The sequence below is a fragment of the Garra rufa genome, chromosome 22 (genome assembly GCF_049309525.1).
Source record: "Garra rufa chromosome 22, GarRuf1.0, whole genome shotgun sequence".
Lineage (NCBI taxonomy): Eukaryota > Metazoa > Chordata > Actinopteri > Cypriniformes > Cyprinidae > Garra > Garra rufa.
Window position 1 is genome coordinate 21773440 of NC_133382.1, and position 17695 is coordinate 21791134.

Genomic DNA, 17695 nt, shown 5'->3' on the forward strand with positions numbered 1-17695 from the left:
TTGGGCCAAAAGTGTGGGAGCCCTGTTATACGTCATAAAAATAGCATTTTATTAATGTCACCTTTTTTAAGAATAGTATAATAATCAGTATTTCTTTATTTATAATAGAACAAGCATCCCCATTCACTTAAAAATTAGATATTGAGGGATATTAAGAAATATTGAATAAGGGTCGACCGATTATCGGCCTGGCTGATTATCGGCACCGATAATAAGCATTTTTATGGTTGTTGGTATAGGTCATTTTCAAAACCAGTTTGCAGATAAAACACTTTAAAAGCATTTAAAGAAAGTTTTTTGTCAGAGCCCTTGTTATTACAACAGACATACAGTGTTGTGAATTGATTTGTTTATTTTTTTGCATGTTTGTCACACTTTAATGTTTCAGATCATCAAACAAATTTAAATATTTATCAAAGATAACACAAGTAAACACAACATGCAGTTTTTGAATGAAGTTTTTTTATGGAGGGAAAACAAAATCCAAACCCACATGGCCCTGTGTGAAAAAGTGTTTGCCTCCTAAGCTTAATAACTGGTTGGGCCACCCTTAGCAGCAACAATTGCAATGAGTCTGTTACAGTGCTGTGCAGGAATTTTGGCCCACTCATCTTGGCGTAATTGTTGTAATTCAGCCACATTGGAGGGTTTTCGAGCATGAACCGCCTTTTTAAGGTCATGCCACAGCATCTCAATAGGATTCAGGTCAGGACTTTGACTAGGCAACTCCAAAGTCTTCATTTTGTTTTTCTTCAACCATTCAGAGGTGGATTTGCTGGTGTGTTTTGGATCATTGTCCTGCTGCAGAAACCAAGTTCGCTTCAGCTTGAGGTCACGAACAGATGGCCGGACATTGTCCTTCAGGATTTTTTGGTAGACAGCAGAATTCTTGGTTCCATTTCTCACAGCAATCTTCCAGGTCCAGAAGCAGCAAAATAGTCCCAGACCATCACACTACTACCACCATATTTTACTGCTGGTATGATGTTCTTTGTCTGAAATGCTGTTACTTTTACGCCAGATGTTATGGGACACACACCTTCCAAAAAGTTCAACTTTTGTCTCATCGGTCCACAGAGTATTTTCCCAAAAGTCTTGGGGATCATCAAGATGTTTTCTGGCAAAACTGAGACGAGCCTTTATGTTCTTTTTGCTCAGCAGCGGTTTTCAACTTGGAACTCTGCCATGCAGGCCATTTTTGCCCAGTCTCTTTCTTATGGTGGAGTCATGAACACTGACCTTAACTGAGGCAAGAGAGGCCTGCAGTTCTTTAGATGTTGTTGTGGGGTCTTTTGTGACCTCTTGGATGAGTCATCGCTGCCCTCTTGGGGTCATTTTGGTCGGCCGGCCACTCCTGGGAAGGTTCACCACTGTTCCATGTTTTGGCCATTTGTGGATAATGGCTCTCACTGTGGTTCGCTGGAGTACCAAAGCTTCAGAAATGGCTTTTTCACACAGGGCCATGTGGGTTTGGATTTTGTTTACCCTTCATAAAAAAGACCCTTCATTTAAAAACTGCATGTTGTGTTATCTTTGATTAATATTTAAATTTGTTTGATGATCTGAAACATTAAAGTGTGACAAACTATATATCAGTATATATCAGTTATCAGCCTACTTGATCTGTAATAATCGGTATCAGCATAGACCCTAAAAAACACATATCAGTCGATCTCTAATATTGAATTTCTTCCTGTTATTTTGCAATTTAACTTTTTGTTCTGTGGTCTCTTTAAGGTGATGAAGGAAGTCTGCTCTAATGGAAATGGAGTGGTGGACTGTGACGGAGCTGGCTCTGGTTCCCCTGTTCACAAAGCAGAGCTGGAAAAGGTGCAAATTCATAATTCTGTTTATGTATAGTACTTTGTGTGTGTGTGTGGGGGGGGGGTGCTTTACTATGCCTGCAGAGTACATGCTGATCTACCTACATGCAGGTTTGTGAGACTATGTGGCGGTTTGCATCCTTGCCAGCTTCACCACATCTCAGTACCTTGCACAGGCACCTCCTCTCTGCGTTCATGCACAGTGGCTCTGCTGCCAGGGCATAGAGGGCTATAAAAGCTGCATATGCGTACCAAATTCCATCTTGCCACGGATGTGTGCTGCTGGCAAGGTGAAATAGGTGTGGGAGGAAATTTGATCTTATCATTTTTTAGAACACATTCTTGAATATGCAGTGTGCTGTGACGTTATTTTTGCAGCGTGCGCATGTTGCACTTGTTTATGTGTGTGTGTGTGTGTGTGTGTGTGTGTGTGTTGTGTTTAAGACAGATCTAAAGAGGGTTTAATGTCAAACCTCTTAAAATGGCACAGCATGCATGAGCCTAGTCTAATTATTCACACTTAATGCAAAACAGATGCGCTTCGAGCTTTGTTTGGGTATACTGCAGAGGTTTAAGTGTATGGGGTTTAGTATTCCATACTCTTTGTATGTGTGTATTGAGTGTGTTTGTCTATAAACAATTTGTCATTAAATTTAACAATGAATCCACTGTTATTTGTGCCGTTCGTTCTAAAATGTGTGTGCAAGCATATCTGTAACCTAACTCTTGTTTTGCAGAAGCTGTCCTGCGATCGACCCAGTTCAGATGGAGAGCCCTGTCATGAAAATGGCATCTCAGATGGCAAAGATCCAGGTGAGCCTTTATGTTCAGTCCTTTTTTTGGTCCATATCATTGGAGATGACAGATATAGATAAAGGGAGATTATTTTGTGTCAGACACTGTAAAAAGTGGTAACCCAGCTAACAGGGAACATTCCCACAACTGTTTTTTAAAACGTTTTTAAAAAGGTATTTAAAGCTTAGCACAGAACATTCTTAAAATAATGTATATAGGATGTTCTAATAACGTTATTTATGGTTTATTTACATTCTCGTAACGTTAAGAGAAAACATTCCTGTAACAACAGACTTGGAATGTTCTTTTTCTCCTAATTGTAAGAGAAAGCGGTCTTAGAAACAACATTCGCAGAACGTTCTTTTGATGTTATTTGTACACGATTGAGGTTCTCGTAATCATAGAAGAAAACGGTCTTAGAACAGCATTCGCAGAACTTTCTTTTGATGTTATTTGTACAAGATTGAGGTTCTCGTAGTTGTAAGAGAAAACGTTTTTAGAACAACATTCATGGAACGTTCTTTTGATGTTATTTGTACACGATTGAGTTTCTCGTAATGGTAAGAGAAAACGTTCTTAAAAAATAAGATCAAAAAAGTTAAAAACATTAACATTAAAAAAACTGAGCGTTTTGAACGTTTACGTAACATTAAGAAATAAGGTATAAAAGGTAAAAGGGAATGTTTGTCCAACGTTTTTAAAATCATGTTCTCATAACAAAATATCGGTGTTTCAAACATAGGGGGAACTTTCAAATATAACGTTCTCATAATGTTATGACAATGGTAGATTAGAATGTTACTGGACAGTTTGAACATTTACAAAACATTTAGAAATGGTGTTTTCATAACTTAGTGGGAATGTCAGCAAAATGTTCTTGGAGCACATTTTTCTTAGCTGGGAAGAAGCTAATCTATCTATATATGTCTGTCTGGTAGAGTTAATTAAGTTTTTTATTAGTATTTGATGTTGATTCGGTGATATTTGAAGGTATAGTTCACCCAAAAATTACGAATTCTGTTATTACTCACCCTCATTTCCTTCCAAACCTGTAAGATCTTTGTTCATCTTCGGAACACAAATGAAGATATTTTTGATGAAATCTGAGAGCTTTCTGACTCTGCATAGACAGCAATGCAACTGACACATTCAAGGCCCAGAAAGTTAGTAAGGACATCATTAAAATAGTCCATGTGACATCTGTGGTTCAACGATAATGTTATGAAGCTACGAGAATACTTTTTGTGCACATAGAAAAGAAAAATAACAAATTTATTAAACTTCAGTTGTTATTTTTATTTTATTTTTGCACAAAAAAGTGTTTTAATTTATTTAATGAGTTTAAAGTGTGAACTTTTTTTATTTAAGAAAACAAATTTGGAGAACAAACAGAAAAACTGTCTTTAAAAAAAAGAACAAATTTAATCCCATAAATTGGATATTTATTTGCCTTGAACAATTCCATTGTTTGAGCAACGCCAAAGTCAAGGCAAGGAGACCCTTCTTAAATAATCTAAGAGGATTATTTATCTAGTATTTACACCATGCCGTCTCGATCTGGGATTGAACTTTTCAGGACATCTGTTTCAGGTCTGTGGAAATGTTTCTTTTTTTTCCAATCTGAGACTGCCTTGCCTCAGACGTGTTGGTGAAGAATTGCCTAATTTGAGTGGAATCCAAAACTTGTGCATCTGCAAACCCATATGATTGATAGCTCAGCATCACGGCCACAAGCCGCAGTAACTGCTGTGCTGTTTTCATGAGTTATGGCAGCTGACCTCTGATAAACCTATGGATAAACAAAGATTGGTGCCATATAATAATTCCTCACATAAAAGTGTTTTTTATTATATAACAAAAAATGTAGGGACTCCTCTCCACTGTCTTACATCACACCAGCAGCCATCTCCTGCACTTCTTAAATGAAAGATGGAAGACAAATTTAACAGAACCACGTAGATTAATCAGATTCGTCATATTCTTTCCAGCTGTCGTAAGCGTTGAGACGCTGTGAAATCATATTAGCCCGATCGCAGAATTTTCCCTCATGATAAAATGAAGAACTATGTCTGTATAGGTCCTTTAAGGGCCAATGGTTTTTGCATCTGTGGCTCTGGGTTTTGCCTCATGCCTGAGGCTGCTGTGCAGAGATGGAGAAACGCTAGAGGACTCTGAGTTCAGATGGGCTTAGCTTTAATTAAAGGAGTCGCCAACTAAGATGTAATCTTCTGCAGTGCAGCTTGGACCAAGTCAGGCCTTCGGAAGATCAAGTGTCTGTCTCTTTATATGTATTCTTTGTCCTTGTGCTGCTTTTGTAGTAGGCCTTTTGAGAAGGAGAAAAGCTGTAATTTGTTGTGCAGTAGCGTCTTACACATTTTAACCCAGTCCAGATCCCAAATGGTTAGTTTGCTCACATTGTCCACCATTGTTTGGAATAGGATGTGACCTGAACGGTTTTCCACAGTGTGTCCTTTTACTTTCAATGCTCAAGTTTGTTTTTCTAGAGCTGTTGGTTCTTACAGTATCTTAACCACGTACCACACTCCTCAGATAAAAGTATCTGAACTGCTTGGAGAGGAACGGAATTGGTTTCACGCACTGTTTAGGATTTGGATTATAAGTCTGAAGACATGTCCTGTCATTGTCAGCTCAGCCTCTTACTCTCTGGCCTAAATTACTGACATTTTAAAAGTGAACAGATTGCCATTTGTCATTTTCCATAATTCAATCTTTTCCCACCAAAAACAAAATATTTTCCAAACCCATCCCTTGTTATAGTTGCAACACCAGTGGGTTTTTAGATAATGAGCATATCTGTGTAATATATTGCTTTATAAAATACCATAAATATATTTTACACTCTGACACTAATTTGCTTTTTTTTACAGCCAAAGGCAAGAAGAACTCTAAATCAGAGCAGAAAGGCACTGTGGGACGTGTGACTGGAAAGAAAATCACTAAAATCATAAGCCTGGGCAAGAAAAAAACATCTACAGATGAACAGACCTCATCGGCAGAGGAGGATGTCCCAACATGTGGTGAGCGGTTGCAATACCTTTTTTATATACACTACTAATACTCAAAAGTTTGGGGTTGGTACAATTTTTAAATGTTTTTGAAAGAAGTCACTCACCAAGGCTGCATTTATTTGATTAAAAATACAATAAAAACAGTAATATTGTGAAATAGGATTACAGTTTATAATAACTGTTTTCGTTTTGACATATTTTAAAATGTCATTCATTCCGGTGATGATAAAGTTTAATTTTTAGCAGCTATTATTCCAGTCTTCAGTGTCACATGATTTTTCAGAAATTATAATATGTTGATTTTGTGCATTATTTTCCACTACTTATTTTTGTGGAAACTGTGGTAGTTTTTTTCAGGATTCTTTGTTGAATACAAAGCAAAAAAAATAAATCAAAACGTTTATGACAAAAAAATTTACCAAGTAGTCCACTGAGACGGCGAGATGTGCAGAACCCAAGTGCAGTTTTATTTACAGTGACAATAATCCATAATCCAAACGATGATCCAAACAATGACATAGACTTGACTTGACAACTCACCAACAGCAGGTTAACAACATTATTACGCGACAGGGGACCATTCAAACACAAGGGCTATATATACCAGACAATACAGGTCACATGGCATAAACTAACCAATGAAAAACAAAGAACAGGACCATAGCAACCAAAGACAACCAATGAGAACATGACACATGGAACTAAGGAACCAATGGCAGGAATACATGAGGGCAAGGGAAGCAAGACACAACAGCATGAAACAAAATGAAAACATGAACATGAAAACCCCAAGACAGAACAAAACCCCACGTTACAAAAAAAACGAACAAATCCTTTTTTACTACCAGTTTTAATTAATTTCTTTAAAAAACATTTTACTGACCCTAAACTTTTGAAAAGTGTATGTTCAGTAATGACAGTGGTGACATTCAAACAGACCTTGTTTAGATAGATAACTGTATTTACTAATAGGTGTAAATTTTAGATCATCCTGTACATACAGGAACAGGTAGAGTAATGCCCATATGAACAGGCAACTCAAGTCAGTCATTAAATAATGTCTGTAACATTAATAGTGACAGATATAGGTAGTAAATATCAAGACTTTGGATTGGAAATTTCAGGATTTAACTTTATCTGTTTTGGGCAGCTCCTATTGTTTTCATCCTCTCAGATATGCTGCCAAAACTCTGTCTAGTTTTTTCCGTCTAGGTTTTTTCTCCCAAACAAAGGATTGTCTTGCTCTCTGACCACACAAGACCTAGATTTTTGCTATTTGCATCACCTGAGAGTGCTTGATAGTACTATCATTAGTGGTTGACAGCTTGTTGGCTGTGGTTCTGTTTTAATATTTTAACAAGCTCAAAAATCGATCGTTAGTCCTAAATCACATCTCTTTAGATAGAAGTTAGATAATGCAGTGTCTTTTTAATAACCAAGGTAGCAGCAGTAAGGCCCTGGCAATATGATACTACATCAATATGGGCTAACGGTATTATCATACTGTTATTCTTTGTTTATCTTTATAGTTTTTTATTTTATTTTCATTTTTGTTTTCATTCGTTGATCCAAAATACAGCAAAAACTAATATTGTGAAATATTTTTACTATTTAAAATAACAGTTTTCTATTTGAATATATTTGAATATGTAATTTATTCCTGTAATTTTTTAAAGCTGAATGTTTAACATCATTACTTCAGTCACATAATCCTTCAGAAATCATTCTAATATTCAGTTTTTTGTTTTTTTTTGATGAATGGAAAGTTCAGAAAAACAGCATTTATCTGAAATATAATTTTTAACATTATAAATGTCTTTATCATCAATTTTGAACAATTTAAAGCATCCTTGCTAAATAAATATTAATTTCTATAATGTCTTCTCCAAAAAAATCAAACAATTATACTGCCTTTAAGCTTTTGAATGGTATAATGTATAATGTTACAAAAGCTTTCTATTTCAGATGAATGCTGATCTTTGGGTCTTTCTATTCATCAAAGAATCCTGAAATAAAGTACTCAACTGTTTTAAATATTGATAATGATAATAATAATTATAAATGTTTCTTAATCAGCATATTAGAATAATTTCTGAAGGGTCATGTGACACTGAAGACTGAAAAAATGTAGCTTTGATCACAGGAATAAATTACATTTTAAAATATATTCAAATAAAAAGCTGTTATTTTAAATAGTAAAAATATCTCACAATATTACTGCTTTTGCTGTATTTCAGATCAAATAAAAGCAGGCTTGGTGAGCAAAAGAGAAATCTTTAAAAACATTAAAAATCTTCCTGTTCAAAATCTTTTGACTGGTACTGTATGTATTACTCTTTCCACAAAACAGTTTTCACCATGAATAACAATAAAAATATTCACTGAGTAGCAAATCAGCATATTGGAATGATTTCTGAAGGATCAAGTGACACTGAAGACTGGAGTAATGGCTAATAATAAAAATTCAGCTTTTTCATCACAGGAATAAATAACATTTTTAAAAATATTTAAATAGAAAATTCTTCTTTTTCCAAAATATTAACATGAAATATTACCTCAAAGTATAAATTATTGGTAGAATTTTAAAGCAATTCCTTCCCCAACCTTGTCATCAACACTTTTACATTCTGCTTGCGTGTGGCTCTGTCTGTTGGCTGTGATATAAATCTCTATGCCCGATCCTTCATTAACAGGCTATCTGAACGTGCTGTCCAATAACCGCTGGAGAGAGCGCTGGTGCCAGCTAAAAGACAACCAGCTGTTCCTGCACAAGGACCGTTCAGATCTGAAGACACACATGGCCTCTCTGCCGCTGCGGGGGTGTGAGGTCATTCCAGGGCTGGACTCCAAACATCCCTTTGCCTTCCGTCTGCTGCGCAACGGACAGGAGGTGGCTGTTCTGGAGGTATGTGCCAAGTCCCTCAGCTCTTGCAGGGCAATTAATGTGTCTGAGACAGGACCTCAGGGCAGGGATTAGATGGATGGTTTGGTTGGCTGGCTTTCGGAATGATGTCACTGCTGTATCATGTGTAGAGTGGATTTGCAGAGATTGCGTAGATTAATGCTTTATTTGTCTCATATTTCACTGACACTCATTCATTGCATCTTTCCTCACTCTTTTTCCCGTCAGGCCTCCTCCTCTGAGAGTATGGGAAGGTGGCTGGGGGTCTTGCTGGCCGAAACGGGCTCTACAACAGATCCTGCTGCACTGCACTATGATTACATTGACGTCGAAACCACTGCTAATGTCATTCAACTGGCGAAGCAGTCGTTTTGGTGAGAACCCAGTTCTGCAAAAAATATTTTCATTAGCATGCCAGTAACTTTTTCTTTAACAACCTACTTTTTCAACACGTAGCAGTTATTAATTTTTTTCAGATTGTATTGCACACATAGATTTACAGCCATTTGAGCTTTAATAAGATCTCTTAAACACTCTCTTATACAGTATGTACTGTATCATTGGAAAGTCTAATTCATTTTATTGAATAAGACTTTACAATTTGCACAATTCACATTTTTCCTGAGAATTGCAAGACATAAACTCACAATTGTAAGTTATAAAGTCAGAATAGTGGGATATAAACTTGCAATAGTGAGAAATAAAGTTAGAGTTACTAGATAAAACCTTGCAATTCCAATTTTATATCTCGCAATTCTGAGTTCTTTATTTCAATTCCAACTTTATATCTTGAAATTCTAAGTTTTTTTAAAAAGTCACAATTGTGAGATAAACTCACAATTCTGAGAAAAAATTCACAATTGTGAGATAAACTTGTAATTCTGAGAAAGAAGTCACAATTGCGAGATTAAAACTTGCAATTCAGAGAAACAAAGTCTCAATTGCGAGATAGAAACTCGCAATTCTAAGAAAAAAGTTACAATTATGAGATATAAACTCGCAATTCTGAGAAAAAGTCAGGATTGTGAGATATTCTGACTTTTTTCACATTTCCGACTTCATATCTCACAATTCTGACTTTTTTCTTAGATATAAAGTCACAATTACGAGTTATAAAGTCAGAATTGCGAGATATAAACTTGCAGTTCTGAGAAAAAAAGCCACAAATTTGAGATAAACTCACAATTCTTAAAAAAATTTCACAATTGTGATATAAACACACTATTCTGAGAAAAGTCACAATTGCAAGATATAAACTTGCAATTCTAAGAAAAAAAAGTCACAGTTCTGAGATATAAACTTGAAATTCTAAAAAAAGTCACAGTTGTGAGATATTCTGACCTTTTCACAATTCTGACTTTATATCTTGCAATTCTGACTTTTTTTCTCACATATAAACTCACAATTACAAGTTGTAAAGTCAGAATTGCGAGATATAAGCTTGCAATTCTGAGAAAAAAAGCCACAATTGTGAGATAAACTTGCAATTCTAAGAAAAAAATTCTCAACTGTGAGATATGAACTCAATTTTTGAGAAAAAAGTCACAATTGTGAGATAAACTCCCAATTCTGAGAAAAAAGTCACAATTGTGAGATATAATTCTGACTTACAAGTTATAAACTCAGAATTTTGAAAAAAGTCTTATCTCACAATTGTAACTTTTTTCACAGAATTGGGAGTTTATCTCACAATTGTGACTTCTCAGAATTTAGTTCATATCTTACAGTTGTGAATTTCTTTCTTAGAATTGCGAGTTTATTTCACAGTTGTGTTTTTTTTCCTCAGAATTGCAAGTTTATATCTCACAATTGTAACTTTTCTCAGAATTGTGAAGTATAAGCTTGCAATTGCACGTTATAAAGTCAGAATTATATATATATATATATATATATATATATATATATATATATATATATGTGTGTGTGTGTGTGTGTGTGTGTGTATATATATATATATATATATATATATATATATATATATATATATATATATATATATATATGTATATATATGTGTGTATATATATATGTATATGTGTGTGTGTGTGTGTGTGTGTGTGTGTGTGTATATATGTATGTATATATGTGTGTGTGTGTGTGTATATATATATATATATGTGTGTGTGTGTGTGTGTATGTATGTATGTATATATATATATATATATATATCATATTTTATTTATTTAACTTATTTTACATATATTTGTACATAACTATTCAAAAGTTAGAGGGTTTTTTTTCAAGAAAAGATGCTGCTGCTGAAGATGTAGCTTTACCGTCTTACTTTTTTTTTATGAATTAGCAGTTATTTTAAAATGTAAAAATAATTCATAATACCGTTTTACTGCATCTTTTGATGAATACGTTTTTTATTCAAAAAATCTAAGTGTCCCCACACTTGCCCCTTTTAATAGTTTATTTAATACTACTGATTGTTAATATCTTTTAGTATAGCTAATTACTAAGCTTGACTGTAACTGAAGTACTTGGCTCAAGTTTGAAGTATCCTTCCCAACACTACAGCTAGTTACAATTTAAGTTCTGCGTGTGACCTTTGTATATGTAGTAATGAATACATAAATGTGTTCACAGTTTCACCAGTAAGCGTGCAGTTTCTCCAAACCCATACCTGGATAACCCAATCAACGGTTACGCCTGTCCCACAGGGGTCGCTCTGCATTATGATGATGTGCCCTGCATCAATGGATCAGTAAGCAACAGACTTTAAACCCAATATATTCTCTCCTTCATTTCTGATCCTGCCTAACTCCTCTCCGTCCCTGATCCTCCTTAACTTTTTCTCTTCTAATCGTTCTTCTCTTGCTTGCACGCATGCGATACGGAAGGTACCAGATGCGCACTACTCCTCCCCAGCTTCAGGGGACCGTCGTTGGAAAGAAGACTCTCATTATGAGAATACAGATCTTTATGAAAACATGCCCTCCCCCAAACTAGCAGCCCGCTACTCTTCCAAATCCACATCTTCCACAGGGCATTACAATACACCACTCTCCACCAAATCTCTGTCCTCTTCCTCAGCTTCTAATACTAACACTAACCAGGTGACTAACCCAGGCTAACACAGTTTTTAGTATTTTTAGTTAATATTAACAAACATAGAATGGAAATAAACACAGAGCGCATAGTGCATGCATTATGGACCACCCAGCTCCAGAAATGGCTGCTTTTGATCTATATAATATCCATGTCTGTGTGGCCTTGGCCTTGAATGGATTTACTGAGGCCTTAGTTCACTCTGGGTTATGTTTTATAGGCCAGGGATAGAAAACTAAAGCTGCCAGCTATAGTATAACTAAATGAAAATGTCCCTCTAGCAACATGTGTGGTTTAGTAGATGTGGTTTGCAGATACAACTTTTGTGAAGCTATTTGTATGAAGCTGTAATCTAAGAACTAAAACATCACACCCTTGAAATGTAACAGGTGTTAACAGTCAAATTCAAAGTTTTAAAATATCTGATGTTTGTTAGTAGCCCACTTATCAGTTTTACCTGGTTTGAGTGTTCGAAAGCTCATACATGTTTATTTCGTCCAATCAGCTCAAAGGAAAGAAAGGCCTGACCACCAATGGGTTCGCTTCAAAGATGAAGCTGGATAAGAACCAGCCCAAAAAGGCCAATGGAATCAGCAGCACCGTTCCAGTGAAACGCAACAACTCTAGTAAGAGATTTTAACATATGAGAGCACATCTGATAGATAATCTCAAAATAAGCATTTCATTTTTATTTTTTTTTTCAAAAAGTGGACATACGGCTGAAACTAAACTAAGCAGACATTAAGTCTGCATCTATTATCCTAGCCATTACACCACTAATTTCTTTCAAGGAAAAAGAAGCCACACAGATTTGTGGAGAATGCCGGTATGTGGAAATTGCAGTGCTGTTAGACAGCAGTGGATCTGTTGACATGCTTTTTTATAAACTCAATCACCCCCAAATTCCATTTCAGACAGGCAGTCAGTCAGTCACAGACATCCTAACCATTCAGTGGCCATTTACGTGGACTCGCAAATATTTGGATGCGGTACACTGTATATTCTGTCTGCCTTTTAATCTGCGTTTGTGGTCTCCGAGGTCTTTAATGTGATGAAAAGACATAATTGCATCCAAAAGTTAAAAATGGAAAGATTTTCTGATGATGGTTTACTTTGATTACAATGCCTCATTAACCTTCACAGGTGTGGATCAGTATAAGTACGGGAAAAACAGAGTGGAGGCAGATGCCAAGAAACTCCAGGCCAAAGAGGATGAGCTGATGAAGAGAAAGCAGGAAATTCGAAACCGCCTGACCCAGCTGAAAAAAGACAGAAGGGATCTCCGCACTGCCATAGAGAACAACACAGGTGACTGGACTGTGGCATTTAAGTTTGATTGAATCGGAGTGTTCAAGATAACAAAAAAGAAAAATCTGTACACTACCATTCAAAGGTTTTGTGGTAAATAAATATGGAAGCCTGTTTCCGCCACTGAATAAAAAAATAAACTAATGTAATTCTGACTTTTTTCGGACAATTGCGAGTTTAGATCTTGCAATTCTGTGAGAGAATGAGACATAAGACGCAATTCTGACTTGATATAAACTCACAGTTGCGAGTTATGAAGTCAGAGTAGTGGGATATAAACTCATAATTCTGAAAAATTATTGGCAAGATAAAAACATGCAATTCTGACTTGATATAAACTCACAGTTGCGAGTTATGAAGTCAGAGTAGTGGGATATAAACTCATAATTCTGAAAAATAAGTCAAGAAAATTTATTTGCAAGATAAAAACTTGCAATTCTCACTTTATCACAATTCAGATTTTATATCTCGCAATTCAGACTTTTTTTCTTGCAATTACGATTTTATATCTCACAGTTCTGACTTTTTTCTCAGAATTGTGTGATATGAACTCGCAGTTTCGAGTTATAAAGTCAGAATATTGGGATATAAACTCGCATTTGTAAGATGTAAAGTCAGAATTGCAAGATAAAAACTAATTTTCTCGCAATTCTGACTTTTTTCTCACAATTCCAATTTTATCTCACAATTGTGACTTTTTATTCTTGCAATTCTGATGTTATTTCTCACAATTTAGATTTTATATCTTATCTCTTATCTTTATATCTTATCTTATATCTTTTCTCGCAATTCCAATTTTAGATCTCGCAATTCTGACTTTTAATTCTCACAATTCCATTTTTATATCCCTTAATTCTGACGTTTTTCTTGCAATTCTGATTTTATACCCTGCAATTCTGACTTTTTTTCTCACAATTCCAATTTTATATATCTCAATTCTGACTTTTTTCTCACAATTCCAATTTTACATCTCTCAATTCTGACTTTTTTCTCACATTTCTGATTTTATATCTCGTGATTCTGACTTTTTTTTTCACAATTCCAATTTTATATCTCTCAATTCTGACTTTTTTTCTCACAATTCCGGTTTTATATCTTGACATTCCGATGTTTTGCTTGCAATTCCAATTTTATATCTTGCAAATCTAACATTTTCATTGCAATTCCAATTTTATATCTCACAAATCTGACTTTTTCCTCAGAATTCTGATTTCATATCTCGAAATTCACATTTTTTTTCTTGCAATTCCGATTTTATATCTTGCAAATGTCATTTTTTCTTGCAATTCCGGGTTTGTATCTTGAAATTCAGATTTTTTTTCTTGCAATTCCAATTTTATATCTTGCAAATCTGACTTTTCTCCTTACAGTTCTGATTTTATATGTTATTCAGACTTTTTTCTTCAATTCCGATTGTATATCTCGCAATTCAGTGTTTTTTCCTCAGAATTGTGAGAGATACTTTATAACTCGAAATTGTGAGAAAAAAAGGCACAATTGTAAGTTTATATCCCACAATTCTGAGTTTATTTCTCAGAATTGCAACTTTATAACTCACTATTGCAAGTTAATATCGCTATTCTGAGAAAAAAGTCAGTATTGTGAGAGATTGATAAGAAGTTGCAATTAACTTTTTTATTTTTTTATCAGTGGTGGAAACAGATTTCCAAAATAAATGCGTTGGATGCATCCTTGGAATTAAGGATGCATTCAATTGATCAAAAGTGACAGTAAAGACCTTATTATTTTACTAAAGATTTCTATTTTTAATAAATGCTATATTTAAACTTAGTATAATGAAAATTATAATCTCTCCTGCTGTTTATTTCTCACAGGTAAGCGTTCTCAGGCGTCTTTGACAGAGAGACTTAAGAAAGTGGAGGATGAATGCAAACTGAAAGAGGAGGAACGAGTCAATCTGGAACTAGAGCTGACTGAAGTGAAGGAGAGTCTGAAGAAAGCCCTGAATGGAGGCGTCACCCTGGGCCTGACCATTGAACCCAAAACGGGTAGCTCCAGCCCACAGGTCTGGAAAAACAGCAACAATTTCTCTAACATAGACATGATGTAATACTTGCTGTAGGCTTGTGTCACATTCAATTTTTGGTGATAAAGAAAAGCAGGTATCAACATGTGTCTCGTTTGTTTTTAGTCTCCAGTGCTTATGAGACGAACGGTGGACAACTCGCCCATTTCCAGCTGTGACACCAGTGACACTGAGACCTGCTCACTACCAGTCAACAGCGCATCTCTGCTGCGGCGTCAGACACAACAGAAAGCCTCACCTGTGCGAGGACATGTCCTCAGGAAAGCCAAGGTCAGTAACCACGTAACACTTATTTTCTACATCACACTAGGTATTAATACACTCCGAAAAAAGCTCATCTTACTTAGTATTTTTTTCTTGTGTCTAATCTAAATATTAGAAAATTGCTCAATGAAGATGCATTTACTAGATAAGCAAAACGATGTTAGATCTTATTCTTGTTTCCTGGGAAAAAAAACAAAACAATTTAATTAAGTGCTTTTTGCTTAAAATAAGTAAAATTGTCTGCCAGTGGAAGTTTTAAGGGTGGCTTTACTTGTTTTAAGCAAAATTCACTGAATTTAGATTTTTTTTCTTCCCAAAAACATAACTAAATATCTTACATCTTTTTGCTTATCTAGTAAATGCATCTTGATTTAAGAATTTTTTAGATATTTTAACTAGAAACAAGACAAAAATGAACTAAGAGATAAGCCTTTTTTGCAGTGTAATGTGCTGGTTCTCATGTAAAAGCATGATTCTTCAGATGCTTTTACTTTAAGATGTTTACAGTGCATATATTTTCCCATGTGTGCTCATTCTGTTTTTTTTTTTTTTTTTTCAGGAATGGGAGATGAAGTCTGGCACATAAGTTCTTTTCCACCAACTTTTCACTTTCGTTGTATCTATTTATTTAATTTTGTCCATATATGAGTGATGTTGAAATTGAATTGACTGAACCATAGACACTATTTTCCAGAATTAATTCTGGAAGATCTTGACTGAGTCCGGTGCCCGGTGCTACTTTATCATTTTAGCACTATCATAAGTGACTTTGAAATTTGGCGATTTCTTAGATATAGAGGACAACAGTAATGCCATAACTACAAAATTTTACTAGTTATCCTTAACGATACATATACACTACCATTCAATATTTGGGGAAAAATATTCAAGAAATTGATACTTATATTCAGCAAAGATGCATGAAATGGATAAAAAAAATGACAGTAAAGATTTATAATTTAATTTCAAGTCACAATTGTGAGATATAGACTTGCTATTCTGAGAAAAAAGTCACAATTGCAAGATACTTTTTTTTGCAGTTTCGACTATATCTCACAATTCTGACTTTTTTCTCAGAATTGAGATATACAGTAAACTCGGAATTATGCATTATAAAATCTTAATTCACAATTCTGAGAAAAAAAAGTCACAATTGTGAGATATAAACTCGCAATTCTGAGAAAAAAAGTCACAATTGTAAGTTTATATCCCACAATTCTGACTTGATTTCTCAGAAATGTAACTTAATTTCTCAGAATTGCAAGTTTATGTTTTGCAGTTCTGAATTTATAACTGGCAAGTGCAAGTTTATATCACACAATTCTGAGAAAAGTTTAGCAATTTTCGCAATTCTGACTTTTTTCTCAGAATTGAGATATAAACTCGAAAAGGTGCATTACAAAGTCACAATTGCGAGATATAAACTCGCACTTCTGAGAAAAAAAGTCACAATTGTGAGTTCATATCCCACAATTCTAACTTGACTTCTCAGAAATATAACTTAATTTCTCTGAATTGCAAGTTTACATAAACTCGGAATTGCGCATTTTAAAGCCAGAATTTCAAGGTTATAAACTGTCAGAATTGTAAGATAAACTCTGAGAAAAAAAGTCGCATTATAATTATAATTTATTTTAAATAAATGCTGTTTTTTAAAACTTTGCTCACTAAAGAATCCTGAAAAATGTTGCATGGATTCCACAAAAATTTTAAGCAGCACAACTATAACAATAGAATGATTTCTGAAGGATCATGTGACACTGAAGACTGGGGTAACGATGCTGAATATTCAGTTTTGCCATCACTGGACTAAATTACATTTTAAAACATATTAATTAAAAAAGCGTTTATTTTAAATTGTAATAATATTTCACAATGTTTCTGTTTTCTCTATTTCTAAACAAATAAATGCAATCTTGGTGAGCATAGGAGACCCAAACTTTTGAATGTTAGTGTAATGTTAGAGAAAAGATAATTTTATTATGATTTTATTATTGGTTATCATGACAAAAAAACTGATTATGGTCCATAACTTACAATCTAAATAAGTTGCGCACAAAGCTCACTGGTCTCAGTCGGTATCCACTTAAAAAAAAAAGTCTATAAAAGTCTTTCATTCTTCAACAAGAAGCCATTATTGGAAGACAAAATCTTTGAGTATTTATTTGTAAATGTTTAAATAAATATAAGCCACTCTGTGTTTGTCTGTTAATGTTTAGTAATGCCTTTCATCAGGCTTCACACTAGTTGTAGAGAGCAGCTTCGGGATATACGTCTTAAGATAAATGTAAATGACAGAATGTGATCATTCAAAGCTTGTTCTTTACTGAAAAAGTGAAATCAGTATGAAAGTATTTTACCAGCCTCTCCTCCTCCTTCTCAATGTCTGGCCCATTATTTTCAATCCAGTGGTCTGGCCAAACTTTTGGCTATGGTGAGAGCAGCCCATGGGGAACAGGGCAGCTCAGGCCAG

At 34.8% G+C, this 17695-nt stretch overlaps 1 protein-coding gene across 3 annotated transcripts in view; it reads left to right on the plus strand.

The window, feature by feature from the left end:
• Nucleotides 1–17420, plus strand: part of afap1 (actin filament associated protein 1) — a 76569-nt gene extending 59149 nt beyond the window's left edge. For 2 of the 3 annotated variants that reach the window (XM_073828402.1, XM_073828401.1), the window contains exons 7-18: nt 1738–1830; nt 2561–2636; nt 5507–5656; nt 8341–8552; nt 8778–8923; nt 11142–11259; nt 11396–11611; nt 12109–12229; nt 12747–12911; nt 14747–14937; nt 15064–15228; nt 15782–17420. In XM_073828402.1, the coding sequence (XP_073684503.1) occupies nt 1738–1830; nt 2561–2636; nt 5507–5656; nt 8341–8552; nt 8778–8923; nt 11142–11259; nt 11396–11611; nt 12109–12229; nt 12747–12911; nt 14747–14937; nt 15064–15228; nt 15782–15808 (1680 nt within the window). In that variant the 3' untranslated portion in view covers nt 15809–17420. The remainder of the gene's footprint in view (nt 1–1737; nt 1831–2560; nt 2637–5506; nt 5657–8340; nt 8553–8777; nt 8924–11141; nt 11260–11395; nt 11612–12108; nt 12230–12746; nt 12912–14746; nt 14938–15063; nt 15229–15781) is intronic. The other variant, XM_073828403.1, reaches the window with a different exon arrangement.
• The last annotated feature ends 275 nt before the right edge of the window (nt 17421–17695 follow it).